Source organism: Salarias fasciatus (assembly GCF_902148845.1).
Source record: "Salarias fasciatus chromosome 23 unlocalized genomic scaffold, fSalaFa1.1 super_scaffold_20, whole genome shotgun sequence".
Classification (NCBI taxonomy): Eukaryota; Metazoa; Chordata; class Actinopteri; order Blenniiformes; family Blenniidae; genus Salarias; species Salarias fasciatus.
In genome coordinates, this window is record NW_021941230.1 from 13,579,084 (window position 1) to 13,604,460 (window position 25,377).

The window sequence follows — 25,377 nt, forward strand, 5'->3', positions numbered from 1 at the left end:
GAGTTAAGCCTCTCACAAGCCTTTTGTATGCAGCTGTAGGTGTAGATGGACCCCCCCTCCAAATCCCCCCACCCATCCCTCCCCCTGTTTACTTATTGTTGTGGGATTAAGATATCAGCCTGTCTGCCAGGCTGCTTTTCAAGCCTCCGGCGAACTGCGGGATGGGTGGATGGATGGATGAGGGAGGGGGGCACAGGAAAGGGGGGGCTTTATGTGTCAGTGACACACGTGGCAGGCCTGTCAGAGCTTTGCGGATTCACGCGACGCACATATATGAGCTCAAAGTGATTGACAGCTGTGATGTGGCGACACATTGGGAGGGGCGGCGGCGGCGGCTAACGATCCCCCGGAGACGCCATGACACGGTGGACACACCCCGCTCGGCGCTTTGATGATATCAGGAAGATACCTTTCATTAATTTAAGCTCCTGCTAAGCGCCGCGTCTCTTTTACGCCTAAACAAGTGTGTGTATAAAGTGTGTGTGTGTGAGTCCAGAGAAAGCATCTTTCATCCGGCAGCTGTGATTCCCATCAGCGCCGTGGGGTTGGGGTCCTTTGTAGTGCTGCTGGATGATGTGCCTGTCAGCCTCTCAGGACTGTTGTAATTATCACGTAGTGCACATAAAGAGAAGCCTGTTTTTGTATTATTATCATAAACGTATCTGGAAGTGGATCCATATCAGTATTCGTCAGTAGAATTGTGTCAAAATGTCTCAAATTAACCCCCCAGCACAAACCTGCATCGAGTAAATATCAAAGAGTTTGGAAGCAAACAGAAAATACACAGACTGGTGGACAAATTAGCTTAAAAAATATGATCATTTTGAATATTTGTGGTGGTTTGTTTACCCCCCTCGTGCTCATTCTCCGAGGTGAGTCACAATCGATGCAAAAAACCTCGTTTTGTTTTTTTATTGCTTCAAATGAGGAGTGATTTTTTTTTTTTTCTCCCACACTTAAGAAAATTGGAGCTGGTTGATCATCTCGCCTCTCACACTTTTTTTGTGGGTTTTGGCGAAGCCTGAACAGGCCTCCTCTTCGGTTTGTCATTTTGTTTGTTGTGCGAAAGCGACGCCGGAAGCGGCGGAGACGTTAAAGGGGAGCGCTCCGTCAAAGCGTCTCCTCCTGCTCGTCCGCGACGTTCATGCCCCGTCCCTTTAAGAGCCAGGTGCACTGGCTCGCTGGCGCGGCGCAGGTTATCGATCGGCGGTGGATTAATGAAGAAGCCAGAATAACATCCGGGGGTTAAACGTGAAACTCGGCAGTCCGTGCGCTCATGTTGGAACTGGATTATCTGTGTTTGACGGATTGAAGAAATGTTTGCGCTGACATGAAGTGAGTCCGGTCCGGCGTTTAACCCCCGACTCGCCTGTTCCCCCCCCCCCCCCCCCCCCCCCCCGCAGGACGCCTACCACAGACCGTCCAGGCCCCCCAGCTCGGAGCCCGTCCTGAACGGCGCCAGCAGCTCCAGAGGTGGTGAGCACACTAACACACACACACACACACACTGCTGAACAGTCAACATTAGCTCTGGTTATCTGCAGCTGATGTGTACACACACAGTGTGTGTGTGTGAGAGACAGCCCAGACTCCTGACACCGGGGTGATTCCTCTCTCTCTCTTTAAGGTCACTCTAAAGAATCACATTAAACATCCGGCTCCGTCGCTCCGTGTCTCATTTCACTCTCGCCGCTGCGTATTTATCTCCGGAGAAAGAGGAGTCATTAGCTGTGTTTTTCCCGAACGCCGCGCTCGCTTTTCATGTGCAGAAGATCTGACCTTGGAATCATTACGCTGATGAAACGGCTCCTAAGTGGGCCGGATTTGCATAGCGGGGTATTGTGCAGCATGTTGTGTTAAAGAAGAAGAAGAAAAAAAAAAAAAAAAAAAAAAGACGGAGAAAAGAAACAAGAAAGTGTTTTAAATTCATTCTTTATCTCCCGCCTTGCCTCGCCTCGCCTCGCCTCGCCCCCTGGGAAGCAGGGAGCTGGAGATGCTTCCCTCTGTCAGCTCTCCATCACTGCCGCCTGTCTCTCTCTCTCTCTCTCTCTCTCTCTCTCTCTCTCTCTCTCTTCTAAGGAGGGGAAGCGATGCACCGTTTATGGAAATGCTGGGATGAGTAGGAATGATGGTTCCAGGTTGTATTGATCCTCAGCTAAAGGACGGCCGATGCTTCACTCTCATGAGCGCAAGTGATTCGTTGAAGTGACCGAAGACATTTAGAGCCATGAAGTTAGAAATACCCCCCCCCCCCCCCCCCCCCCAATCCACGATAAAAACAGAGTTAGGGAGTCGATGACAAACAAAATCTGCGTGTCTTCCTTCTCCTCAGCCCTGCATCCCGCCGCCGCCACCAACGGCGGCTCCGGTCACTACAGCAACGACGAGGACGATGTGGAGCAGAGCCACTTCCCCCCGCCGCCCTCCCCCGGCACCGTGGAGCAAATAAACCGAGAGCTGCCGTCTCCGGGTCCCCCGCAGCGCAGGTACACACACACACACACACACATACACACACACCCCATTAAAGTACACAGAGGTCATTATGCTCTAATGGCGCTCTGTGTTACGAGATAAAGAAGAGTCATTACGCTAAATATTACCGCGCACATATGAAATATTTAGATTATACGGCCTAATTGCGGCGGCCTATTTGCATTATGCATTAGTAATTACGGCGTTGGCATAATGGTGTGAATTCAGCGGGAGTTTGAAGGAGCCGTGACTCTCGTGTTGGGTTCCAGCTGCAGTCGGAGTCGCTCTGGCGCTGCGTGAATCCAAACCGCGGCTTCCTCCGGGGTTCATTAGGATCATCTGTTGAAGGAAAACGTTCAGCGAGCGGGCTGACAGCGCCTTTGAAAAGAGCCGATTTGAAGTTTTATACATAGAAACTGCTATTAATAATAGATCTCACCTTTTGTTTTGGGGGCACGAAGTTGATAAAAATGGATCAGAGATTCGAGTCAAAAGTCGAAATTTGCTAAAAAATAGACGTGACATTTAAAAGTGTTGTGATGAGTTTTGGAGAAAGGTCGGTCGTCCACCTTGACGTAGGGGCGAGAGGCCAAGAAACGCGTGGAAGCGCGGCGTGTCAGCCGCTCCGTCATCGAGCAGAATCAAAGTGTTCAGATTACGGATAAATCGCCGCGGTTATGTAATCTGTAAAACATGCCTCGCCCAAACAGAGCGCGACGGGTGTAATCACAGAGAAAAGTCTTAAATCATGACTGTTTAGAAATCTGCCGTGTGTGTGTGTGTGTGTGTGTGTGTGTGTTTGGAATCTGGCATCCGTCGTTAGACAGTGCGTTCTATTGTTTTACTGAATGGAGCCATCTGGATGGGAGGAAATGAAGTGATCTGATGTGTGTGTGTGAGTTTGAGAGTGACAGCCTCTGTTTGCTCTCCGCGGCGCGGCCGCCGTAACGAAGCGCCGCTCGCTAAATGTCGTCGTTCTCCTCCCCCCCCCCCCCCTTCCAGCGGGTACCAGACGCTCCCCCACCCGGCCCCGGACTTCTACACCAGCGGCCGCTTGGTGAGCGACGGAGACGACGTCCCGCGGAACAGGGCGTCCAAAAGCATGGACATGGGTGAGCTCGCACGGACGGGGAAGCTGGCGCAATCACACAAAACACACGAGCGCGGCGGCGGTCACGTGCTCCTTATCAGGACGCGTCTCCGTTGCGATATGCGGCCCTCTCTTATTATCGCCGGCCGGCGGGGATTCGACCCGCTGAACTCATAAACCTCAGGGGCTTTCCACTGAACTGCATCAACACACTGTGTGTGTGTGTGTGTGTGTGTAAGGTTTCTAATCTCGGTTTGCTGCATGTGAGCAAGGCGAGCGCGAACAGACTGATTTCCTGGTATTAACCCGGCTGACCCGTCCATACCTCCTCTCCTCTTCTTCTCTTTCTTCCTTCAGTCTTTTCATCTCAGTTTTTTTTTTTTTTTTTTTTTCCGCCTCGTATTTTCTTTAGGGAGCCGCGCCGTTTCTCTTTCTTTGCTTTTGTTCTGTGTTCCCTTCATCTTTTCCCGTCTCCTTGTGTCTCACCTGAAAGCCACTCTCCTCCTTCTCTCTCTCTCTCTCTCTCTCTCTCTCTCTCTCTCTCATTTCCAATCCCGGTTCATTAGGTCCGGCGGATTGGCTTTCTTCCTGCACCGCACGTCTCCGCCGCCCCAAACTGATTGGCTTTCATTATGGACCGTGGACACTCACACTCGCAAACACACACACACACACCCACACACTCCGCCGTCCATCTTCTCTCTATCTTCTATCTCCATCTCTGGCCATCTTCCATTTCAATCTGTTTTTTTTTTTTTTTTTTTTCCCCTCTTCCTTTGTGTTATCTCTGCTTCACTTCGGGGCTGAAATCAGGTAGTTAGCAGCAGTGTGTGTGTGTGTGTGTGTGTGTGTGTGTGCTCAGAAGGCTATTCTGCCCATATCGTTTGTATTGAAAGAGACGCCCCCCCCCCCCCCCCCCTCCTCCCCCCACGTCGGCGCCTCACAGGTTAGCTCTTATTAAACGCCACTTGACACGAGGAGGCGAGTCGCCGGCGTTGACCCCGAGCGCCTCGACGCGCGGCGTGTTGACTCAGAGCTTTCAGTCAAACAGAAAGCCGACGCTGGGATGAACTGATCCCGAGACGGGAAGGAGAGTCAGAGCCCCCCCCCCCTCCCTCCACCCCCCACCCCCCACCCTCCACCCGAAACACCTGAAAGCTTCAGAAAGAAGGATTTCTGCTCTCAAGTAGAAAAACATAAAGTGAGACGCTCAGAATATATAATCTGACAGTAAGTGTCTGCCAGTCAGCTCCTTCCACTAATGCATTTCTCCGCCGGGTGGGGGGGTCGACTTTAAGATGCTTATAGTGGAAACATCCATGTTTCGGAGCCTGAACCCCCCCCCCCCCGGCAGTGACTCTGCTCCTCGTGGGACCGAGCCGATGATCTTGTAACCCGCTGCTTTGTTTCAGCCGCAGTCACGTCGTTCACCGACGCCGACCCTTCGCATCGGGGGGTCAGAGGTCGGATCTGGCAGTCCCGTCAGCCGCCTCGGTCACAAGTCCTCAACCGTGTGTGCTGTCAAACATAAAGCCCTCGGGCCAAAACGGGGCCCGCGAGAGGCTCCGGTCTGGGCCGGCGAAGGCCGAGGCTGCTCCGTCGCCTCTGTTGTGTCGCAGTTAAACGGCGTTGAGGGTAAAAAAAACACACAGAAATCTGGAGCGAAAAGCTTTTAAAAGACTTTTTGTTCTCCGGCAGCAGAAACAAACTTGGCCGCCGGCCATTCAGACTTTTATCTCCCCTCCGCAGCAAGAAGGGGCCTTTTCATTATCTGCCAGGGTCGTGCGGCCGCTCTCTCTCTGTTTGAAAATATTTAATTTTTATTTTATCTGGCACATGTTCCCCAAAAAAGGTGTTGCTGTGTCTTTGTCTGGGCTGCTACAGATGTGCCGCTGCAGGTTTTTTTTTTATATATAAACCATGCTTTTTTGATTTCCGCTTCACTTTTATTCATTGTGGACTGTTTTTTTTTTTTTCCCCTCCCTGCGCCGCCGCCGCCGCCGCCGGTCGCTCTGCATCTGTCACTTTTCGCCTCTTTGGCTTTGTCCCTCCAGTTTTCTGCCTCGCTCTCATTTTCTCTCCCTCCCTCGCCCTCATCTGTCCGCCGGGAAAATTGACCTCATAAAAAATGAAAAGGATTATTTAAGAGAAATAGCAGCGTAATGAAAACCCATTATTGTATCCCATGGTGCACTGCCTGTGGTAGCGACCGCAGTTCCCGCTCGACGAGGCGGCTGTTTGGAGTCGTCTTTTTTTTTTTTCTTTTCTTTTTTCCTTTTATTATTTTCTCCCATTGTCTCACCTCTATCTGTTCTCATTTTCTCCCAGCATCACAATATCTCACTTTCTCCTGGTTTCCATTCATTTCTGCTTCTGTTTCATTTCCTCTCTGTCTTCTGTCATTTTGTCCCGGCGGCAGCAGGGACCAGACTCTCCCCGCACGCCGTGTCGTGATGTGATTTCCTCTGCCGTTGTGTGTTTCAGTGGCGGATGAGAGCAACGTGGGCTCGCTGATCCGACCCAGGAGAGGTAAGACGGACCCCACGAGTCGACGCTCCTCTTCCTCTTCCTCTTCCTCCTGCTTCCCGCCCGTTTTAAGTGTTCACCTCAGGAGTGTTATTGAACTCAGTGTCTCGTTAAAAGGCCAAAACTATCTTGTCCAACTTTGTAATACACGCGCGCGCACGCGCACGCGCGCACAGCGCTGCAGCGATCTGTTAAATCCACCTGCGGCAGCCCTCTCCGAAGCGTTCTGCAGGTGGAATACAAACGACCGGAGTGCCGCCGCTGACCTCAAATCCCCCGCACTCAGCATTCCCACAAGTGGACCCTCCTCCCCCACCCTCCCCCACCTCCTCCGCCCTCCTCCGCCCTCCTCCACCTCTCACGGTTTGACTTTCCCGGCATTTCCAAGCACCTCCATAACCCTCCCAGCCCCCGGTAAATAAAGCGATCCATTTCTTATAGCTGCAGCGCTCCTTTCTTCTTGGTTTTTTTTTTATTTTTTTTTATGTGTGTGTGTATTTTTTTTTTCATCTCCTCTCGCAGTTGACGTCCCGGCTAATGCGTATTGACAGGGCTTTTGCGTGTTTTCCATTTTTGCTGATGCGGCGGATTTGCCCCAGCTTCCTGCGCCCGCCGCCGCCGCCGCCGCCGCCGCCCTCCTTTCCTAAGTGGCCTCAGTGTTTCTTTATGGGCTTTGACATATTTCATTAGCGGGATGGTCTTAAGAGGCCTGCTGGCTTCTTTAATCTGGCTAAAACCCTCTTTCTCTGTGGCCGAAGCTCCTGCGAGGTGCGCCTCGCTCCTCCCTCCCTCCTCCTCGGCCGTCTCCGCTCTCCAGTTTTAAGAGCCTCCGTCTTCAATCGAGCTTTGAGTTCCATTTCCCTCCTCGCCGCTTTCATCTCTGCTTCCACTCGTCCTTCTTCCCAATCGCCTCTCCCTTGATTATTCTCCGTCTCCTGCTCTTTGTTGCCAGGCTCATCCCCGGTTTCCAGCCGCCTCTCAATCCCAAAAACTTCATCCCCGCGTCTCCGTCTCTCTCCATATCCAATTCTCCGCTCATGATCACTCACTTATTTTCTCTCTCTCTCTCTCTCTCAACAGGCTGATCCTTTTTTTAGTCTCTGTCTCTCTGTAATCTTCACTTTTCTCTTTCCCCGCTCAGCTGCAGCTGTGCCTGTTCCAGCTTTATGTGATTATGGGGAACATGCTCAGCCTCGGAGCTTCCTCTACCCTGCTATGCCCGGCCCGGCTGTGTGTGTGTGTGTGTGTGTGTGTGTGTGTGTGTGTGTGTGTGTGTGTGTGTGTGTGTACATGCGCCCCGCAGACAGCTTGAAGAGTAATGGACAGATATCCCTCCGTTCATCCCTCCATTTCTCCCTTTCAGAGTCTTAACATCTCCCCTGGCAGCGAGCTACCCTTTCTCTTACAACACACCTGGGAGCTCGTCCAACACACACACACACACACGCGCACACACACACACACACACACACACTGCTGCCTGCAGTCTGCTTCAGCTGGACTGTGGTCGGCCATGTTTTTTCCCACCGTCGGTTGAAGACGGTTTCAGATCAGGAGTCACATTCAGTCCGGTGGAACAGTGACCTGGAGCTGTCACGACCTTTAGATTGGAAGGTCTTCGTTGTTGTGTTGCAGAGCGAACGTGATGAAAATGTCGATATTTTCATAACGTCAAATAATCGCTCTTGGAAGTGACCACAATGTGAACAGGAAGCCAGTTTTAATTAATGAAGCTCCCTGTGCCCCTGGTCCTCCTGCCTCCCTGGTCCACGCGCTGCCGTCCTCTCTGTGATCCAGCAGCAGCAGCAGGCAGTAATTATGAAATGGCCTTTTAAGTCCCCTCCGGTTATTAAAGCCATTCATCTGGCTGCAGGCGAAATACAAACAGCCCATACGTCCACTCATATATCTAAACAGCTAAACACATTACCGGCAGGGCCGCGCCTCCGCCCGGCTCCGTCTTCGGACCCCGTGACGGCGGACGCCTCATGATCGAACGCGGCTTTAATCGGAGGAGAGTTTTGATTGGCCGCTACACGGATTGGATTTGCTTTGAGTGGCCCCTCCAGCAGTCGGGACTGATTCGGTTTGAAGGCAGGTCTGTCAGATGATTAGGAAACGATGGCGGCTCCACGGCCGTCCTCGTTCCTGGAGCGATGGCGGATAATGACGTTTAGCGTTTCTCTCACAGTCCCCAAACTCGGTGAAAGGACGAGACGTCACGAGGCGCCGCTTCTCATCTTCAGAGTTCGGGCCTTTTGTTTTGAAGCCCTCCAGACATTCATCCTCCCATGTTTGCTGCAGGAAACCTTTCACAGCCTCGCAGTTGTCCAGGGATGAGATGAAGCATTTCTCGTGGATTCATAAACATTTATTGAGACGGGATCATTAAGCCCATTCCTTCATTCGCGCATTGAATTAAACGTTTCTGCTCCTTGAAGCGCCGTATTTAATGCTCGTGTCGGATTGAATTGGGCGACCTTTACGGACCGGGGTGACGCCGAGATCCGGCTCGCTCTTTACAGGTTCGCCTGTTTCTGTCCGCCTGCTTTTTTTTTTTTTTTTTTTTTTTTATAGCGGAGTGCAGGTCAGGGGCTGTTTTACAGGTCTGCAGAACAACAGCGTCAGGCTTTATTGGCTGATCCTGAGATTGGATGCTAGATTGAAAAGTGTGTGTGTGTGTGTGTGTGTGTGTGTGTGTGTGTGTGTGTGTAAACATATCTGGCTCCTGTGTGATTGTGTACCCAATTTAAAGAAGTATGGCCAGGAGCTCCAAGCCCCCCTTCGCACCAGAGACTGAAGTGTCTCCTTGACAACAACTCAACCCCACACACACACACACACACGCACACATGCACTTTGCCGCCATCGTCACCCGCCGGCAGTTTGAAAGGAAAGGGGCAATTTCTCGTAACCTTGGCAACATCTCTGCCAGTCTGAAGCGAAGCTGCTCGCAGCACAATGCGGTCCAGTTTGAAAGGTGAGCGCTCAGGTCCTGCTGTGAGTGTGTGTGTGAGGTGTGTGTGTGTGTGTGTGTGTGTAGATCCTTAAAAAAAAAAAAGTCTAGAAATTAGCAGCAGGTTTTTGGCTTCGAAAGTCCAAAATGTCAAGAAGCTGCGGAGGTTTTAATCCCGATCGTTTGATGTGAAAGTGACCGAAGTGCATCACAAAAAATACAAAAAAATACGACAAATATGAACGTCTTAATCATGAATGAACCTTTGGAGATCATGACGATCACGTTCACCGAAGGCCCAGCCTCCAGGTCACACAGCGGTGTGTTTGTGTGCGCATGGATGTGTGTTTGTGTGCACACGGGTGTGGCCTTGGCCCTGGGAGTTGCTGTGTATGTGTTTAGTGAGGAATGCAGGCTCTTTCGTGCAGGTAATTGGTACGTTCTGCGTTTCTCTCCGTGGAAAAAAGAAAAAAAGTCACGCATTGTTTAGCAACAAACACAGTTACCTCTGGAAATGACTGTTTGCTTCTGATCCCCGTCTGTTTTCTCACTTAACTCCCACTTTTTGGCGAGCCAAATCGCGTTGTTCAAGTGGATGTTGGTGATCGGAACAGTTAAAGTTGACTTTTCGCTGATTTACATCGTAACTTTAAACCGGAGAACCTTCAGTATCTTTGGGGTCTTCATGCTGCTCTTTGTGCTTTAGTGTTTGAATATGCAGCTTTTTTGTTCTCCGTTCTTACTTCATGCACAGCAAATGAAAACGTCCAGGATCCAGAGAGGCGTGCCGAGAGCTGAAAGTGGGCCGAGGCGCTGACGCGGGAGCTGCGAGCGGCTCGGCTGGGCTCGGCTCGCTGCAGATGTCCTCTAGCGACAGCCCCACCAAATGGAAGAGCGCCATTGTTTCTCTGCTGCAGTCAATTATGTAAAGAGGACAAAGTGAAATAAGATAAAATGGATTGTTGCAGTCGCTGACTTCTCGCTGATAAAACTTAAATGAGCTACCACCACGACTGGAGTAAGGAAAACAAAAGCAGACACGTTATTGTGTCGAGGCGCAGCGGGAGAGGCGGGGGGGGGGGGGATTAAAAACATCAGCCGCTGATCAGATATGCTGGACGGAGCTGGAGGAAGTTTTGTTTTGGTGGTTGTCAAAGAACGACGTAAAAGTGGTTTGAGATGCTTTTCATGCTTTCAGCTGCTTAAGTTTGAGTTTTGAGTTTGTGAAGTCTTATTCTGAATGCGGCCGGTCCGTCCGTCGTCCGGACCGGCCGGCGTTGGAGTCGGCGTGAGTGTGTTACAGCTGCGAAGGGCATCGCCCTCCGTCCCGCCACGTTCCTTGGCTGTTAGGCTGTTTGTCAAATCCGTGCAGCAGCTTGAATCGGTGGCAATCAGGCAGCGGCGCGGCGAGCGGCTCGGCGAGAGCATCTGCCGGCGCAGCGGGCGGCGATATGTGATAAACGCTGATTTCACCCTCCATTGGATCGAGCTGGCGATGATAGCCACCTCTTCCCCGCTCATCCATCCCATTAAACCCTCATTATTCATTTACCTCCGGCCTCAGCCGCCTGACACACGCGGGACGGGCGGCTCGGGCTGGCCTGCGCGCACACACACACACACACACACACACACACACACACAGGCTTCCTGAGAAAACAGCCACCCGAGCTCATGTTGCGTCTGCTGTTTCATCCCAGGCGGTCAAGGACACACACCGCTATCTCAGACCGCCAGTATCACGACTTTAATTTCTTAACTTGGAACAGAATTCCCACAGTTTGCTGTAAAAACACACACACACACACACACACACACACTCTCTCTCTCTGCACTGGCAGGGAGCTTAATTCTATCAGGCTTCGAGCCGGACAGCCGTAATTACATTTGTGACACAAATCCTGCCTCTCAAATTGAGCGTTTTATTCCTGAGCGCCCCCACCCCCACCCCCCCGACTCTCTATTTATAACCCCTTCTTCCCCATAAATCCCTCTTCCTCTCAGAAAGTCAATTTGGGACTTAAAAGGCGGCGACGCTCCGCTCACTTTTCCCCCCTCCTCCTTCAAACTCGCCGCTTCAGTTTCACTTCCTCCTCTTTTCTTCCTGCTCTGGAGCGCCGGGAGCGAGCGGCACCAGGTGAGGAAGAGTTGAGGAAGAGGGGGGGTCGGCTGACCCGTTGTCGTAGAAACACGACCGAACAGGAGCTTGCTTGTGTTGAAAATCGGGCAGATTCCTCTTCCTGTCTTCTCCTCTTGTCTTGAAGTCGTCTTTCCTTCCTTCCTGCTGAATCAGCGGTGGCCTTCGCCCTGCCTGAGCGACGGCATCGTCCTCCTCCTCCCTCCGTCCTCACTCTTCCCTCTCTTCCTCCCCCAGAGCCGGCGGCCGCCGGAGGCGCCCTGGGGCCGACCCTGGGCCTGTGGAAGTCCAGCTCCCTGGAGAGCCTGCAGTCGGCCATGTCGGAGGCCAAGCAGAGCCGGGTCCAGGTCCAGGTCCCGTTCCACCGGCCGCGGCCGCACGTGGTGCGCGGGCGCGGCTGCAACCAGAGCTTCCGCATCGCCATCGACAAGTCGTACGAGGGGCCCTCGGAGGACGGTGAGGAGACGCTAATCGCGCAGCTGTAGCCCCGGATCCGGTCTCGTTCCATTTGGAGAGCGAGCCGGCTGCCAGCGCACATCCGTTAGCTTTTATAACGGCCTGGCACCGGGGACGAGCCCCGGGCCTGCCAAGGGACAGCGCTTAGCCTGAGTGCCTTAATGAAATGCCACGCCGTTTCACCCACTCAGCAACTTGCGGGAACAACTTTATCCCTGCAGCAGCGTTTTTCCCAACCGTCCAACTCGTAGTCGTGCAGATGTGAAAGCGACACCTGAAGATCTGTGGGTTTTGGATTTGACACGTGTTAACAATCCACATGTGGCTCTCCTCAGACGACGACCTGTCGGAGAACAGCTCCGGCCGGGACACGCCGGCCAGCAGCTCGTCCCGCCAGGACCTGGACGCCGAGGACGAGAAGAAGAAGAGCAAAGGCAAGAAGAAGGCCAAGAAGAGCAAAGGGAAGAAGAAGCAGGCGGACTCCGCGGAGGACCCCGAGAAGAAGAGCAAGAAGAAGGGATTCGGTCTGCTGCGGTAGGACGCCGTCCGAACTGAGCAGATTTGGCGATCTGTGCTGTCAGGGTCCTCCTGCTTTCCTCTCGCTGTGCAGCGTCAGAGGCATCCTTCTCGTAAACAGCAGACATGAGGCGGCACTCTGCCCTACTTTCCCCTGATTTAGCTCCCCGCAAATTACCCGGCTAAGCACTGCAGGATTATGGGAGATATTGGATTATTGGGGATGAACCCCACCTTCCCGGTAATGGAGGGTATCCATTATTTCTCGATCGGACTCGGGGCCGGCCCGAGCGGCCTGTCAGCGCTTTATCGCGGCGTCGCCATCGTGATTGGTGGTGGTCTCGGTCCTTGCGGCGGCCGTCCTTATCTATCGGCGGTGACACGGCGCGGTCAGTGTATCACCGCACTTCCAACACTCCAGATTCAATTAAGCCGTGACGAGCGATAGCGCGGGCCGAGCGGCGGCCCGCAAGATGGCAGATAAGAATCCAATCGGCCGCGGTGTCAAGGGCAGTAATGGAGGAGATGTTCGCGCGGCGCGGCCGGCGGCGGGAAGGGCGACATGAAGGACGGCGCCGCCGCCCAAACTCAGGAGGCTCCCCTCCAATGTGCTCACCCTCTGGGTTCGTCTTAAGCGGCTGAATTTATTCCAGAGGAGAAGAAGAGCGGCAGAAACAGACAAATATGGAGAAGCGGAGCCTGCCGCCGCGTGACAGATTGTGTTTGTATGAAGTACGGCGAGGAAATCTCAGCATCTGTACCGCATGGCGGCCGCGTCTCTCTCCTCACTTTATTTTCCCACTTTTTTGCTTCCTCCTTCCACAACAGCCATAAACTGCACTGCAGGACACGCTCTGCGGCTGGGACAGCCTCAAACATAAGGCCTGCGGACCCTTCTGAGGCAGACAGGAGGGCTTCTGGGGGGGAAAAAAAAAAGGCTTTTTGAATTTCTCAGAGGAGCGAGAGACCCTGAAAAACCGGCGCCGCTGAAACACCTGCTCCTCCTTCACACTGTGGAAGCTTCTGCCTCTCCTCTAGGTCTCTCTCTCTCTCTCTCTCTCTCTCTCTCTCCATGGCCTTTATTTGGCCAGTGTGATTGTTATTGAGCTTGAAATATGACTTAATCAGCCGGAGTATTGCGCTGTTCAATCTGATTGCAGCTCTCAAGTGTTGTTACCCTCCGATGGCGGCGTTAGGAAAAAGGCCACATCATAAACGCGTGACCTCGATTTTCCTCCGCAGAGAACGCGTGCACAACAACAGCTCGCACGACAAATGTTGGAAGCGTTCCCCGTCCTTTCGGCGGCGGTAAATATTTGGTTTAAACCGCGCCAGTATTTGAGGAACAAGTTGTTTTTGGCGGCCGTACGGCGCAACCAGCTGGGTCTAAGGTGACCTCTGCAAACCCAATATTTGTTGTGGGAACGTTTGTTTATTTTTTTTTGTGCTGAATCCATATGTGATCCTTTTTATGGAGGAGGAAGGTTTCAGCTCTGCAGGATTCAGGTCTGAATCCTCTGCTTCACCAGGTTTATTGTTTCATATTGTTTTTCTGTGGAAAGATCCGGCTGGATGGAAACAAACCTTTTAAATTGACGTTGTTGTGATATTTGAGGCTTTTCTCACATGTTGGGCCTCAGTTCTCTGAATAACCCAATAACTCTTTCTTCATTCTGTTTCCCCTGATCGGTCGGCCATTTTCAGCATCGAATATGTGTAATTTGACGCCAGCATCCTTGGATTTGGCATCTCTCCAGTGTGATCGTTCATGGATTTCTGTGATCAGCTGAAGTCTGAGCTTCACTTTTCCATCACTGAGTCTCTTTAAAGCCGCTTCAGTAAACCTAATTGTCCGATTTCAGTTTGCGTCCGATGATCAAACGCGACACAAGCAGGGTTTTTGTCTGTGAATCCGATGTGAGGGGAACACGCTCCAGCCAAGCCGGCGCGAGGTCGTCTCTCAGGTTTGGTATTACCGTCACATCGTCGCTCTGTTTTTTTGGAGCTCTGCCAATTTTTTTGGGATGAATTGTGGGAAAAATACGACTCCAATGAAATGACACATAATGTTGGTTAATAGCCTGAAAGGTGCTGCAAATTGCAGCCCGCTGTGTCGCCCCCCCCCCCCCGTTCCCATCGCCGCTCCTCTCCGCTCCCTGATTGCTGAATAAGCCGAGACAAATGGCGGCGCCCTTCAGACCTTCCTCCTCGGCCCGCCTCGTCTGTATGCGGCCGACGGCGGCGGAGACTCTGCCACTTCCTGCGGCGTCTGACCCGCTGGACTCTCAGATCCCAAACCACCGGGTTTCTCTCTCTGCTGTGACTGAAGATGTTTTCCTTCTCCTGAAAGTAAATTCTCCACTTCCCTTTTGGCCCCAAACTGGTGTTTTTTTTACAAGTCCCTCCTCGCGGCGGCTCTCGCTCTCCGGCTCGTGTCGAGGATTAGACGTCATGCTTTTATCCGACTTGACTTAATGGGGAGTTCGGGGGTTTGAGGGATACAGCTTGTGACTAACATCTTCTGATTGTGTCATCCAGCCGCCGCCGCCGCCGCTCCGAAGCGACATCCGCTGATCGCTCCGTGTTTTCGTTGCTCGGTTGCTCAGTTGCTCTTTATTTCCCATCTTTGCATCTTTGCCCCCCCCCCCCCGCCGTCCTCCGGCGTGCCCTTGTCTCCTCTTCCTCCACCCCTCCACTTAGCCCAACACGCTGGAGGGTTCCTCCGCCACCTCCTTTTCTCTCCGTCCTTGAACGAACTATTGATTTGGCTCGGCGGCGTTGGACAAAATGAGCTGTCAGGTCCTGCATGAATCCACACAAGTTCGCGATTTTCTGCAATTAAGCGCGCTAATGTGTGCACTGCGAGGTCGCCCAGACCTCCTGCCAGTCGAAGTGGAGACGAGACCGGCTAAATCCTCCGTTTCTTTTTCTTTTTCAATTCCGGCCCGTCTCTGATACAGTAATTACTCACTTGATGTCGCGTCGGTTCCGAATCGTCAGACTTGGGGCGCCTGAGAGCGAGGACGCGTGCAGACCTCTGCTTGTCACCGGCGTTGGAAGGCAAACCAAAAATCCCCCCTGACATGTTTGTGTGGGTGTCTTACAGCAGTGACTCTAAGCTGTGACGGGGCTAAATTGGAGGTGCGCTGCCTAATCCCGCCATTGGTTCAGGCACCGCAGGTGGATTTCTTTGATCCGGCATCTCGTCTGGCTGTTAGCAGTCCTCAGCAGAGCACTTATTAATATTCGCCTATGTAAAATATGCATTAGGGGCCGTATATTTAGCTCTCTGGATCGGCCCGGGCCCGTCCGGATAAGCATTATGTCTCTTAATTCATCTCTTTATCGCTGCTTAAATAATGTATGCGAAACCGCAAATCAAGTCGTCTGCAACAGCTGACGTGCGGGGGGGCAGGCGGCCTCGGCTTACCAGTTAAACACTCGCTCGCAGGGTTCCGCGCTCGTCGCCATCAGGCGGAGGTTAGAAGAGCTGGAACGGGGATCGAGTGTTGATATAACCTGCAATTAGAGCAGCTCCTCGTTCCCGCTGTGGGAAGAGCTGTTCTTCGGTTTGCTTGGCCTCATCGCTTTCCTCTAATGAAGTCGCTCCTCGTTTATTCAGAGCATCACAATACGGAGCTCTGTGTGTCTTTAAAAAAAAAGAAAAAGCCGCCGTATCGCCGAGATGAGCAGTGAGTCAACATTTCTGGAGGAAAAAGCAGCCTTAAAATGACAGCCATTTCCTTTTTCTCTCCATAATTCACATTTGTGCGCAATTTGCTCCCCGCAAGACTCCTGACACCCTAAATATAAAAAGCTGCCAAGTATTTCCGCCGCCGCTGAAAATGAGCTTTCGCGTTTCCCGTGCTCACCACTGAGCCTCAATTCTAATTTACAACTTTGCGACGGGAGGCAAACAGAGACGGCCGCTATCGCCGTCGGCAGCCGCCGGGAAAAAAAAAAAAAAAAAACAAATTAACTTTCTTCCCTCCGTTTTTCTCCGCCTCCATTCAGCGCGATGGGCAGCTTTCCCGAAATGATGTGCAGGTTTATTGGTGTTGATGTGAGCTGTCAGTCAAATATGAGAGGGCCGGGGAAAATCGACGGCGGAGATGATGAGGAAATCCTCATGCATATATATCAGCTGATAAAAGGGGCAGTCACAACACGCCGCCCCCCCCCCCCCCCTCTGTCGTCCTCCCATTGAAATCCCTCCTTCTCTTTCATGTTCCTTGTGTTTCACACGGCGGCTCTTCTCCGCGTCTCTCACTGCGCTTCATTTACTCGAACGGTGATTCAACTCCGCTTCCCGACTGATCTCCAGCAGCCTCGGTCGAGTTAAACGCGGCGGCAGGAGTTCGCTCGCCCGAAGACACGAAGGAAGGAGAGTTTGCGAAAAAGTTGTTGGGCTCGACACGGAAACCTCGGCAGCCGCTTTCAGCCTCTCTGCTTCTCTTCTCTCCTCTGCTTTATACGCCGAGCAACAGTCGGAGTGAACTCCGACGAGCCTTTCTTGTGCAGATGACACGCAGTGAAAAAGAGTCGTGCGCCCGGAGAAGCCGCCTGGCTGTTCCGCTCGTGAGACTCATGAGCTGAAGACGTGACGCCTGCTGTCCTGGCAGGTCGAGCCGGGATTTATTAACACCGTGTTGCATCAACACGGCCCAGGTTGGGTCTGTCCTGATCCTCTCTCTGTGGCGACTTGCTCCGGACGGAGATCTGATCAGGAGCTCGTTTCGTCTTCCCCCCCCCCCCCCCCCCCCCCCTCCCCCCGATCCGGATGAGAAACACGATCCCCACATCAGCCAACGAGCCCAGACGTCCATTTGTGTCGAGCGGCTTCCCGATCCATCAGCGCCCCGTCCCGTTACGACGTTTGGATCGACCCCGAGAGACGCGGCGTTCGGAGTCTAGACTCATTCGTATCGGCCGGACAGTTCAGCCAGCGGACGATTGAGGGCCTTCAAGTGACCGCAGGCAACGGTCACGACCGAGGAGCGTCCGGTCGTACCGGTCGGTGGACGCCGCCGCGTCCCGACCAGGCGCGATGGATGCTCTTCAGTCAAGAAATCCATCAATCAGGCTTGAATCAGAGAAGATGAGGTTTTGTCTGATCCGAGGGACGGTCTCCAGAGGTCAGAGGTCAGCCTCCGCTGCTGTATTTAACTGTTCCGACTCAGAGAGGCGACGCGGGCGTGCACGAGCCTCCACACAGAGAGCGGCAGGACGAGTCTACGGCCCGGCGCGCTCGTTAAATATTAATGCGCTTCCTGACAGAAGAGTGGAGGGAAGACGAAAGACAAGACAAATGGCTGCAGGCGACGGGTTTTTATGTGGAATCGCTAAAGTGTGCCACAAATCAGAATGCAAACAATTAAAGTGACGCTCCGCACCCCTCTTCGCCTGAATTCACTCCCCTGCTTTTCCTTTTTTTTCCTCCCCCCTCACTTTTTATTCCCTTTCTTTGCATTTTTAATATCTTTTCTCTTCCCTGAAACTGAACACGAGGAAAATATGAAAATGTGAGTTCTGCATTTAAGCCGCGGCTCAATATTCATCTATTGGATTGTGCCGAGAATTTCGCGAGACGAGGATAAAAAATCGATACTTCAGATCGACTAATGTGAGGAATGGCTGCACTCCAGATCTCCTTAAAGTATGAAGTACTTTTTAAACGCAGTGGATTCCACAGAAATGACGTTTCTCAGGCAGAAAACACACGAGGAGACATTAACGAGGAAACATTTAGACGCTGTGTTTTATTGTTGTGTGTGCTTTTGGATAAATGTTCACTTTCAGGAACGTAAAACGGCAGTAATCGGCCTTCGTTCTTCCCTTTTGTCTTCCTCTCTTCACTTCCTCGCGTCGTTCCTTTGTCCTCGCTCCTTCCTCCTCTGCTCCCGGCTCCTCCGGGCTCCTCTTCATCACTCCCTCCTTTTGTCTGACGCCGGCATCGCCGCTCCAGGGACCGGCCGGCCGCTGATTAAGACGAGCTCCCCGTATCTCCCCTCTTCTCCCGGGAGAGCGACTCGCAGAGCATTCATACCTGTCTGCGTCTGCCGGCTCTCCGCCGCCTGCTAAATTAGACTCATTTAAAGAGGAAATTAAAGCAATTCCTCCCTTTGCTTTTCTCTTTTTTTTTCTTCCACTGTTATCCTTTGGAGCGTTTGACTGCGCCGCTGCTTCTCTGGCGAGATGAACTGGGAGAATTTCATGTGAGAATCACTTTGGATTTAGTGTAGAAAAGCTTGTAATGCCGTTTCCTCCCTCCCTCCATGTGTTCTGAACTTTCTTCTTGATACTCTTTAAAGAAGTGAATATTAAAAGGGGAGTAAACGGATATATCCTCCTCCCTGCATTATTAATACCCCCTAAGTGAAGCTGTTTTAACCACGATTAGCATCGTGGCGCTGCAGTTTCATCCCTCACCTCCTCGTCTTATCAGCCCGTTAACGGAAGATGATTTGGACCAAATTGCCAGGATAAGCTGCGGCGCGGCGCGTACGGAGGGGAGGGGCGGGGGGGGGGTAAATAGATTTAATGAAGCCCGTTGGGGGAAACTGCGTTGAGGAGAAGGTGGGAAGGGCGCGGAGGCTGCGATTGGCTGGCGACCCGCCGCGACCTCGTCGCCGGGCGACCGTCCGCCTGTTGCCCGATCGGCTGCTCCCCGAGGAGGAAACCCCACCCTGATTTTAAAGAGCGCTTCTTGTCTGCTTTCTGCCCCAACTGTCTGTTTTAGAGCCTGGAATAGTTTCCGCCTGCTCTCTCTCCCTCTGCCTTTCTTTCCTCTCCTCTCTTCACTGCAAAACTCGGCGGAGGAACGTTCGCTGTTCTCCAGATAACATGCAGAGCAGTCTAATTACTGCGATAACATTTCTGCTTGGCTGATTAACTGTTCTCTGCTCCTTCTATATAGTTCCGAAGCTCCTTTACTCCCAGCCGAGCTCCGGCTCACCCGTCCGCCTCGCCGCTTTGCTTTCTTTACCCCCTCTTCTCCCGCTCTTTCTCTTCCATCCTCCGAGGTGGACGGGCCTCGTTTAACCAGCTCTGGAAGCAGTTCCAGTTTTCCCCTCAGCGTTCTGGCTCCGCCCAGGAAGCCGCTCAGACCCGGAGCGCCACACCTTGAGCTTACCCCAGGTCTTGGTTTGTGTGTCTTCAGACTCATCTCAGTCCGTTCTTGAAGAATCCAGGAAGTCGAGTTCATCAGACTTTTCCAGATGATTTGATTCTCATCAAATCGGTGATTAATATTGTTTTTTTTTTCGTTAGTTTCTTTGTTTTCATCCCTGGAGCAGACGCCATCCTAAACCTGTGTGTGTGTGTGTGTGTGTCTCACCTCAAACAACGCATGGCAAGGTGTCTACAAGTGTCATCAAATCTGCGAGTGTGCGAACTCACAAGTAATCACACACTTCACACACACACACGTCAATTACATCGTCGTCATCCCGGCAAACACAAGGCTTCACCGGAGAACAAACGGCGGGCGCGGAGCGTTGGTTTCTCCACAGATCGCTCCAGACGAGGCGGTTCGAGGCCGTCCGGTCTGCAGGTGGACGGACGCCGCGGCGCTGGCAGAGAAAACGGGAGTGTAATAGCGTGTCTGATGCGGGGCGAGCTGCGCGCCGCCTCCTGTCGGGCTAATTGCCGGGGTCAGGTCTGTGACATGGGCGCGCGGGCCGCCTCAGATCTCGCCGTTGCACATAGAGCCTCATTAGAGAGTGGCGAACCGAGCACGGGCGCTCTCCCGCCTCCCACGGTAACGAGAGCGACGGCGGCCGTGGTAATTACCCGCCGTCCACTTTCTCTCCGGCTGCGGAGAATTCCTGCTGCTTTCGTCCCGCCGTCGTTCTTGTGATTTCCATAACGGGCGCTCGTCATCGTTGATCATGGAAATTTGGGCAAATTGAAAGAGAGGAACGGGAGCAGAGGTCGTCGGCACGTCAGGAGGAAAGGAAAAAACCGCTCTGACAGAATGTAAAATACAGTCAAATAGCCCCAGAAAACACAATCGTGTCTGACCTTTTTAACCATGCAAAAATTCTTTGCTTCCTGCTTTTTGTTTTTCATGCATTTGGGTCAAAAGACCATTAAAATTCACTTTTCGAAAAGACAATTTGAAAACAGACTATTTGGGGACATTTTCCAGCAGAAGCAGTGTTTCAGTCAGACGGAGTGAAATCTGGCTGCAGCCAGTTGAGGCATCGAAAAGCCTTCATGTGCCTTCAGTGTGTCCTCGTTCCTATCAAAACATCCCATCATATCCGACACGAGGCGAAATAACCCGGCGGATATGATTGCACTTGTTTTCCAGAGTTTCCCCGATGCGGAGTTCAGGTAAAACTCTCAGTATTTCCACAAAAAAACATTCTTCGTTTCTTTGCTGTTTTTGTCGTGTTTTCGGTGACATTCAGTCCGGAAAATTCCACAAATACACTTGTTAAAATGTGGAGTTGGAGCAGGATCCTGAACGATTCTTTAAATCAGTGGAAAACAGAATAAAAACATCCGTCTGATTCCTCACGATGTCTATTTCCGTCTCGGCTGCTTGTCTCTGAGACATTTGTTGACGTACAGTCGCGAAGCGTCTGCGTTTGTGCCGTTTTGCCATCTCCACGCCGCTTCACGCTAAATGACTCATCGGCTGGCGGCGGGCCGGCGTCCCGGGCCCCGCTGGGGTGACGCCGGGCTAATGATGACACCGCCACACTAATAATGGCTCCCTGGTAGCTCGCACGGCAGCGGGGAGTGTATTAAGTGGGACACTAAAGCCTGCCTGAGTCGTCCGGACCCCCGACTTCCCCCTAATGAGAGTTTGATGGAGTGGTTGGTTGTGTCGCCGGGTATTGCTAAGCTAATGAGACGTCCCACTCCGCCACACTGCCAGCTCGTCCCCACAGAGCTCCCGTGTGTGTTTCCTGGCTTGATGTATATTGCTGTATGAGACCGTGTGTGTGTGAGGATCTCTTCCTCGATTGGCGTGAACGTGACGGATTTCCATCCAGCTGCACTCGACAGGAAATTAACTGTCAGATTCCAGAAGAAATAAATAAATAAATAAAGAAGGGGGGGGGGGGGGGAATGGTGTCCTGAGAAGAGACGGAGTTAATAAACAGAGGAGAGAAGATACGCAGTGCGACATCTTTAACAAACACTTGGCTCCCAGCGGCGTTACGGCGGTGGAAACCAGAGCAGGAAGCAGGAGAGCAGGCGGGGGTGGGGGGGGGGGGGGGACAACCGGCTCTCTCATGGCAGGTACATGTCTCTAATTGGGAGTCTCGTCTCCTCTCCGTGCCCCCCCCACCCCCCCCCCCTTTTCTTCATCTCCTCTCAAGACAATGCAGAGAGAACAAGAGGCTTTCCTAATTAATGCAGATATAATGATCGGTCCAACTGTGGACCTCTGCCCCCTCAGAATGTTGATTAAGGGGCTCTGTGTGTGTGTGTGTGTGTGTGTGTGTGTGTGTGCGTGTGGGATGAGCCGAGCAGCAGCCACATAAACCTCAGGTTTTAATCTAATCATATATTTATCATAATCGTCTGTCTGCAGATGCAGGGAAGATGAATCGTGCTGATGTTTCCTTCCCCTCATGCAGATTCCTATACGCTTGTCAGAGAGCTAATTGGTAGTCTGCTTTCTGCTCTGCTGTAATGTGGGAGTGTTTAGAGAATCCAAACAGATCCAAGAAAGGGAAAAAAATAAATAAAAAGAAGAAGAAGCTGCTGCAGCAGCGCCCACACTGTTTCTGTGGAGGAAGTGAGGTGGAAAAACATTACAGCGGCTCAGGAAATAAAACAAGGGACGGGCTTAAACTTCCCAAAAACGGCTCGGAGATCAGGGAGATGCCAGCTCCGCATCCAGCGTGAAGACTCAGATCGTCCTGGACGATCTCTGCTCCGAGTTTACGTTCTTCCCGTTGGAGCGCGAGCGGCGCGAGCGCCTGACCCGCCGCTGGCGGCAGCAGGTAGAGGCGAGGCGAAAAAAAGCAGCACTAATTGCTTTGGAGGACGCTGCCAGGCCGCCGCCGCGTCCCTGTCCAGGTTTCCACTTGGCCCGGCCAGCGGGTTACCATTCAGGCCACGTATCCACCTGTAGCAGTAATGAGAAGTGCCTCGCTGTTAATGAGATAAACACAGACATTAGATTGGCTCAGCAGGAGCAGCGGGGAGAGAGGGAGGGATGAGAGAGGCCGACGCGAAGCAGAGATGGAGCAATATGAAATATTTACAGCTAAAGACTCGGCTAATTCCTGAAAAGTGCGCGGCGGCTTCATTATAGCTGGAGTCGAGGTGACGAGTGTGTGTTTTTTTTTTCTTCTTCTTCTTCTTCTTCCTGCAAACCGAGGGAGCGACGCTCCTCTGAATGATAATGACGACGGTCGTAATGGCAAAGTTGATCAGAACAGCTTAACACGCTGCGGCGCAACAGCTACTTTATTGGACACAATGCTGAAATATTCATGCTCCATATGCCGTGTGACAGCTATAGCCCTTTTTCATGTGCCCACACACACACACACACACACACACACACACACACACACACACGGTGCGGATCGTCAGCGCCTGCTGTGACATTATAACCATATCTGTCATTAAGCAGTCTTTTTTCCAGGCAGAGCCGCTAATGAACGCACGCAGTGGGTGAGCGTGCACCAGCGTGTCAACATTTGGAGAGTGTGTGTGTGTGTGTGTGTGTGTGTGTGTGTGTGTGGTGTGTGTGCAGTGTTGTGGCAGTCCGAGTGTCTCTTTCATCCGCTCCTGTCAGCTCCGGCGTCTGATCGACGCGTTTCATCACGAAGAGACTCTCGTCTAAACTTCACCTTTGAAATAACTCGCGGCCGCCCGACGCCGCAGTGCTTCGCGCCGTAAACTCACCGAGAGGAAGACCCCGGTTCGAGACCGGGCGTGGACGTCCTCATGTTCTCCCTGAGCGTTTCAGTCGATGGACGACAAGAACGTTGTTGTTGTTCTGCCGTTTCCATGGAAACTGACATTGTTTCAACAGCGTTGCCGTGGAAACGGGAAACTTTCCCGACACTGAAACGCGGGAAGGATTCATCCTTAATCCAAACGGAGCGTGAACCGCTGATAACCCCGATACAGCCCCAACTGTATTCACAACCCATGACGAAACCAAATTTCAATTACACTTTTGAAGAAATACAAGACACACACACACGCACACACACACACGTGCGCGCACACTTATCACTCTATTTGCATTTTAATAGTGAAAGATTACCTGCTGTTACTCTGTGTTCTTTATGCAGATTTCCAGTTCCTCTCTGTGACTCATTTAAGCCGTTTCACTGCCGAGCACGAGGATGAAAACTCCCGCGTTATCGTAAAGGATTTTGTCTTAATTACATTTTTTTTTTTTTTTTTTCCCTTCTGTGTCTGATTCCAAAAATATTCAACAACTCGAAGGCAAGTCAAATCAGCAACAGATTTTCGGTTAATTTGACTTATCTGGTGTGGGAGAAAAAAAAACTAAATTTTCGGCAATATTTCAGCAAATCTGCAACGCGCTCTGATTGCATGTTTGCTCGGCGAGTTGAGAGCAGCTGGGAGTGTCTGAGGGAGGTTTCGATCGGCCGCGGCCCGGCGTTCGGTCCGCCGGGGGGGGGGGAAAGCTCTGATTCGTCCCCTCTGTGTCGTCCAGGTTTGGCAGGAAGAAAGAAGACAAGAGCAAAGACGGCGCCAAAACGTCCAAGAGCAAACTGGAGGCTCTGAGCGAGGAGGAGCTGGAGCGGCTCCCGGGCCGCCTGGACGGGTGAGCCGGGCGAAACACACACACTCGCACACACACTCTCACACACACACACACAGCTGTTAAAAACTACGATCTCTCCTCAGTTACGACCCGCGCTACGCGCACGCGCAGTCCGGGCACGCCACGCCCGACATGGAGGACGACGACAGCGACCCCAACTACGCCCGCATCAACAACTTCCGCGCGCCGCCGTCGCCCCAGTCGTACCTCGCCCGCACGCCGTCCCCGGCCAACCCGCCCCCGCCGTCCCCCGACGAGCTGGACGGGCTCTACGCCAAGGTCAACAAGCCCCGCCCGCCGCCCCAGACGCAGGCCGACAGGTGAGAGGCCGGCGTGGGAGCCGGACCGGCGCCATTAGCATTCAGCTGCCGCCGCCGTCTTGATTTCAGCTCACGGCTACTTCTGTGCGTTTCTCTGTTTTTCCAGTGTGTGTGTGTGTGTGGAACATTTGCATGTGTAGATACACGAAGCCAACTGTGTGTGTGTGTGTGTGTGTGTGTGTGTGTGTACACACACACACAAGGTCAGCGACCGTGACCCGCCTGGCATGAGTGAGAGAGTGTTTCCTCATATCTGCATTCATGCTCTGCCAAACAGGATGATGCATTAAACATGGCCGCTCGCTCACGCCGCGGTTCCGCCCTCGCGCCGCATGCGCACGCACGCACACACACACACGCGCGCGCGCGCGCGCGCCAGCGGCATGCATGATTCATGCCGCTCTCGTCCTCTCCGTTGTTTCAGCGTGCGCGCAGCGTTCGGGTCGGGACTGCTCCTGTCGTCCGCCGGTTATCGATCACGTTAAACGGTTATTCCAGCCGGTCGCCGGCGCGCAGCCTCGCGAGACAGAGGCTGTGAGGGCCGTTTGAGAGCCGACAGGAGGAACTCTGAAGAGGCTTCACATGCAAATGTATCGCTTCCCAAATGGAATAATGCCCGCCGCATTAAAACTTCCCTCAACTTAAACTCTCAGACAGAAAACCCGCGATTGACTTGCAAATGAAAGCCTGAGCCGCAGACGGCCGGTCTGATCCGGAAGACGAGAGGATCCAGAGAAGAAGGAAGGGGAGGCTGGACGAGGAGAGCGGGCAGATGGAGACGGAGGCAAGCGACAGACGGCGGGAGGAGAGACGAGAGGAAGCGGCGAGAAGAGAGCGGGAAGCGGAGCCGCAGCCGGCGCGGAGGGAAGAAGAAGAAGAAGAAGAAGAAGTGACAGAGGAGAGGATGCAGACAAAAGAGGAGGAGGAGGGATAATTAGCCACAGTCGAGCAGGCTGACAGATCTGTTAGACCACTTTAGCTCTCATCCACTGGCGCTGGCTACTTCATTACCGGGAGCTTTTCTGCCTCACACACTGCTGCTGCCGCCGCCGCAGCGTTAAACCGTCCCCACACACACACACACACACACACACACACACACACAGCATTTAGCATTAGCATGAT

At 52.7% G+C, this 25,377-nt stretch overlaps 1 protein-coding gene across 5 annotated transcripts in view; it reads left to right on the plus strand.

The window, feature by feature from the left end:
• Positions 1-25,377, plus strand: part of LOC115384101 (partitioning defective 3 homolog B-like) — a 99,396-nt gene that overhangs the window by 46,901 nt on the left and 27,118 nt on the right. For 3 of the 5 annotated variants that reach the window (XM_030086400.1, XM_030086403.1, XM_030086401.1), the window contains 8 exons: positions 1,404-1,476; positions 2,333-2,486; positions 3,478-3,587; positions 6,050-6,094; positions 11,422-11,640; positions 11,976-12,174; positions 23,822-23,932; positions 24,016-24,252. In XM_030086400.1, the coding sequence (XP_029942260.1) occupies positions 1,404-1,476; positions 2,333-2,486; positions 3,478-3,587; positions 6,050-6,094; positions 11,422-11,640; positions 11,976-12,174; positions 23,822-23,932; positions 24,016-24,252 (1,148 nt within the window). The remainder of the gene's footprint in view (positions 1-1,403; positions 1,477-2,332; positions 2,487-3,477; positions 3,588-6,049; positions 6,095-11,421; positions 11,641-11,975; positions 12,175-23,821; positions 23,933-24,015; positions 24,253-25,377) is intronic. The other 2 variants (XM_030086402.1, XM_030086404.1) reach the window with 1 other exon arrangement.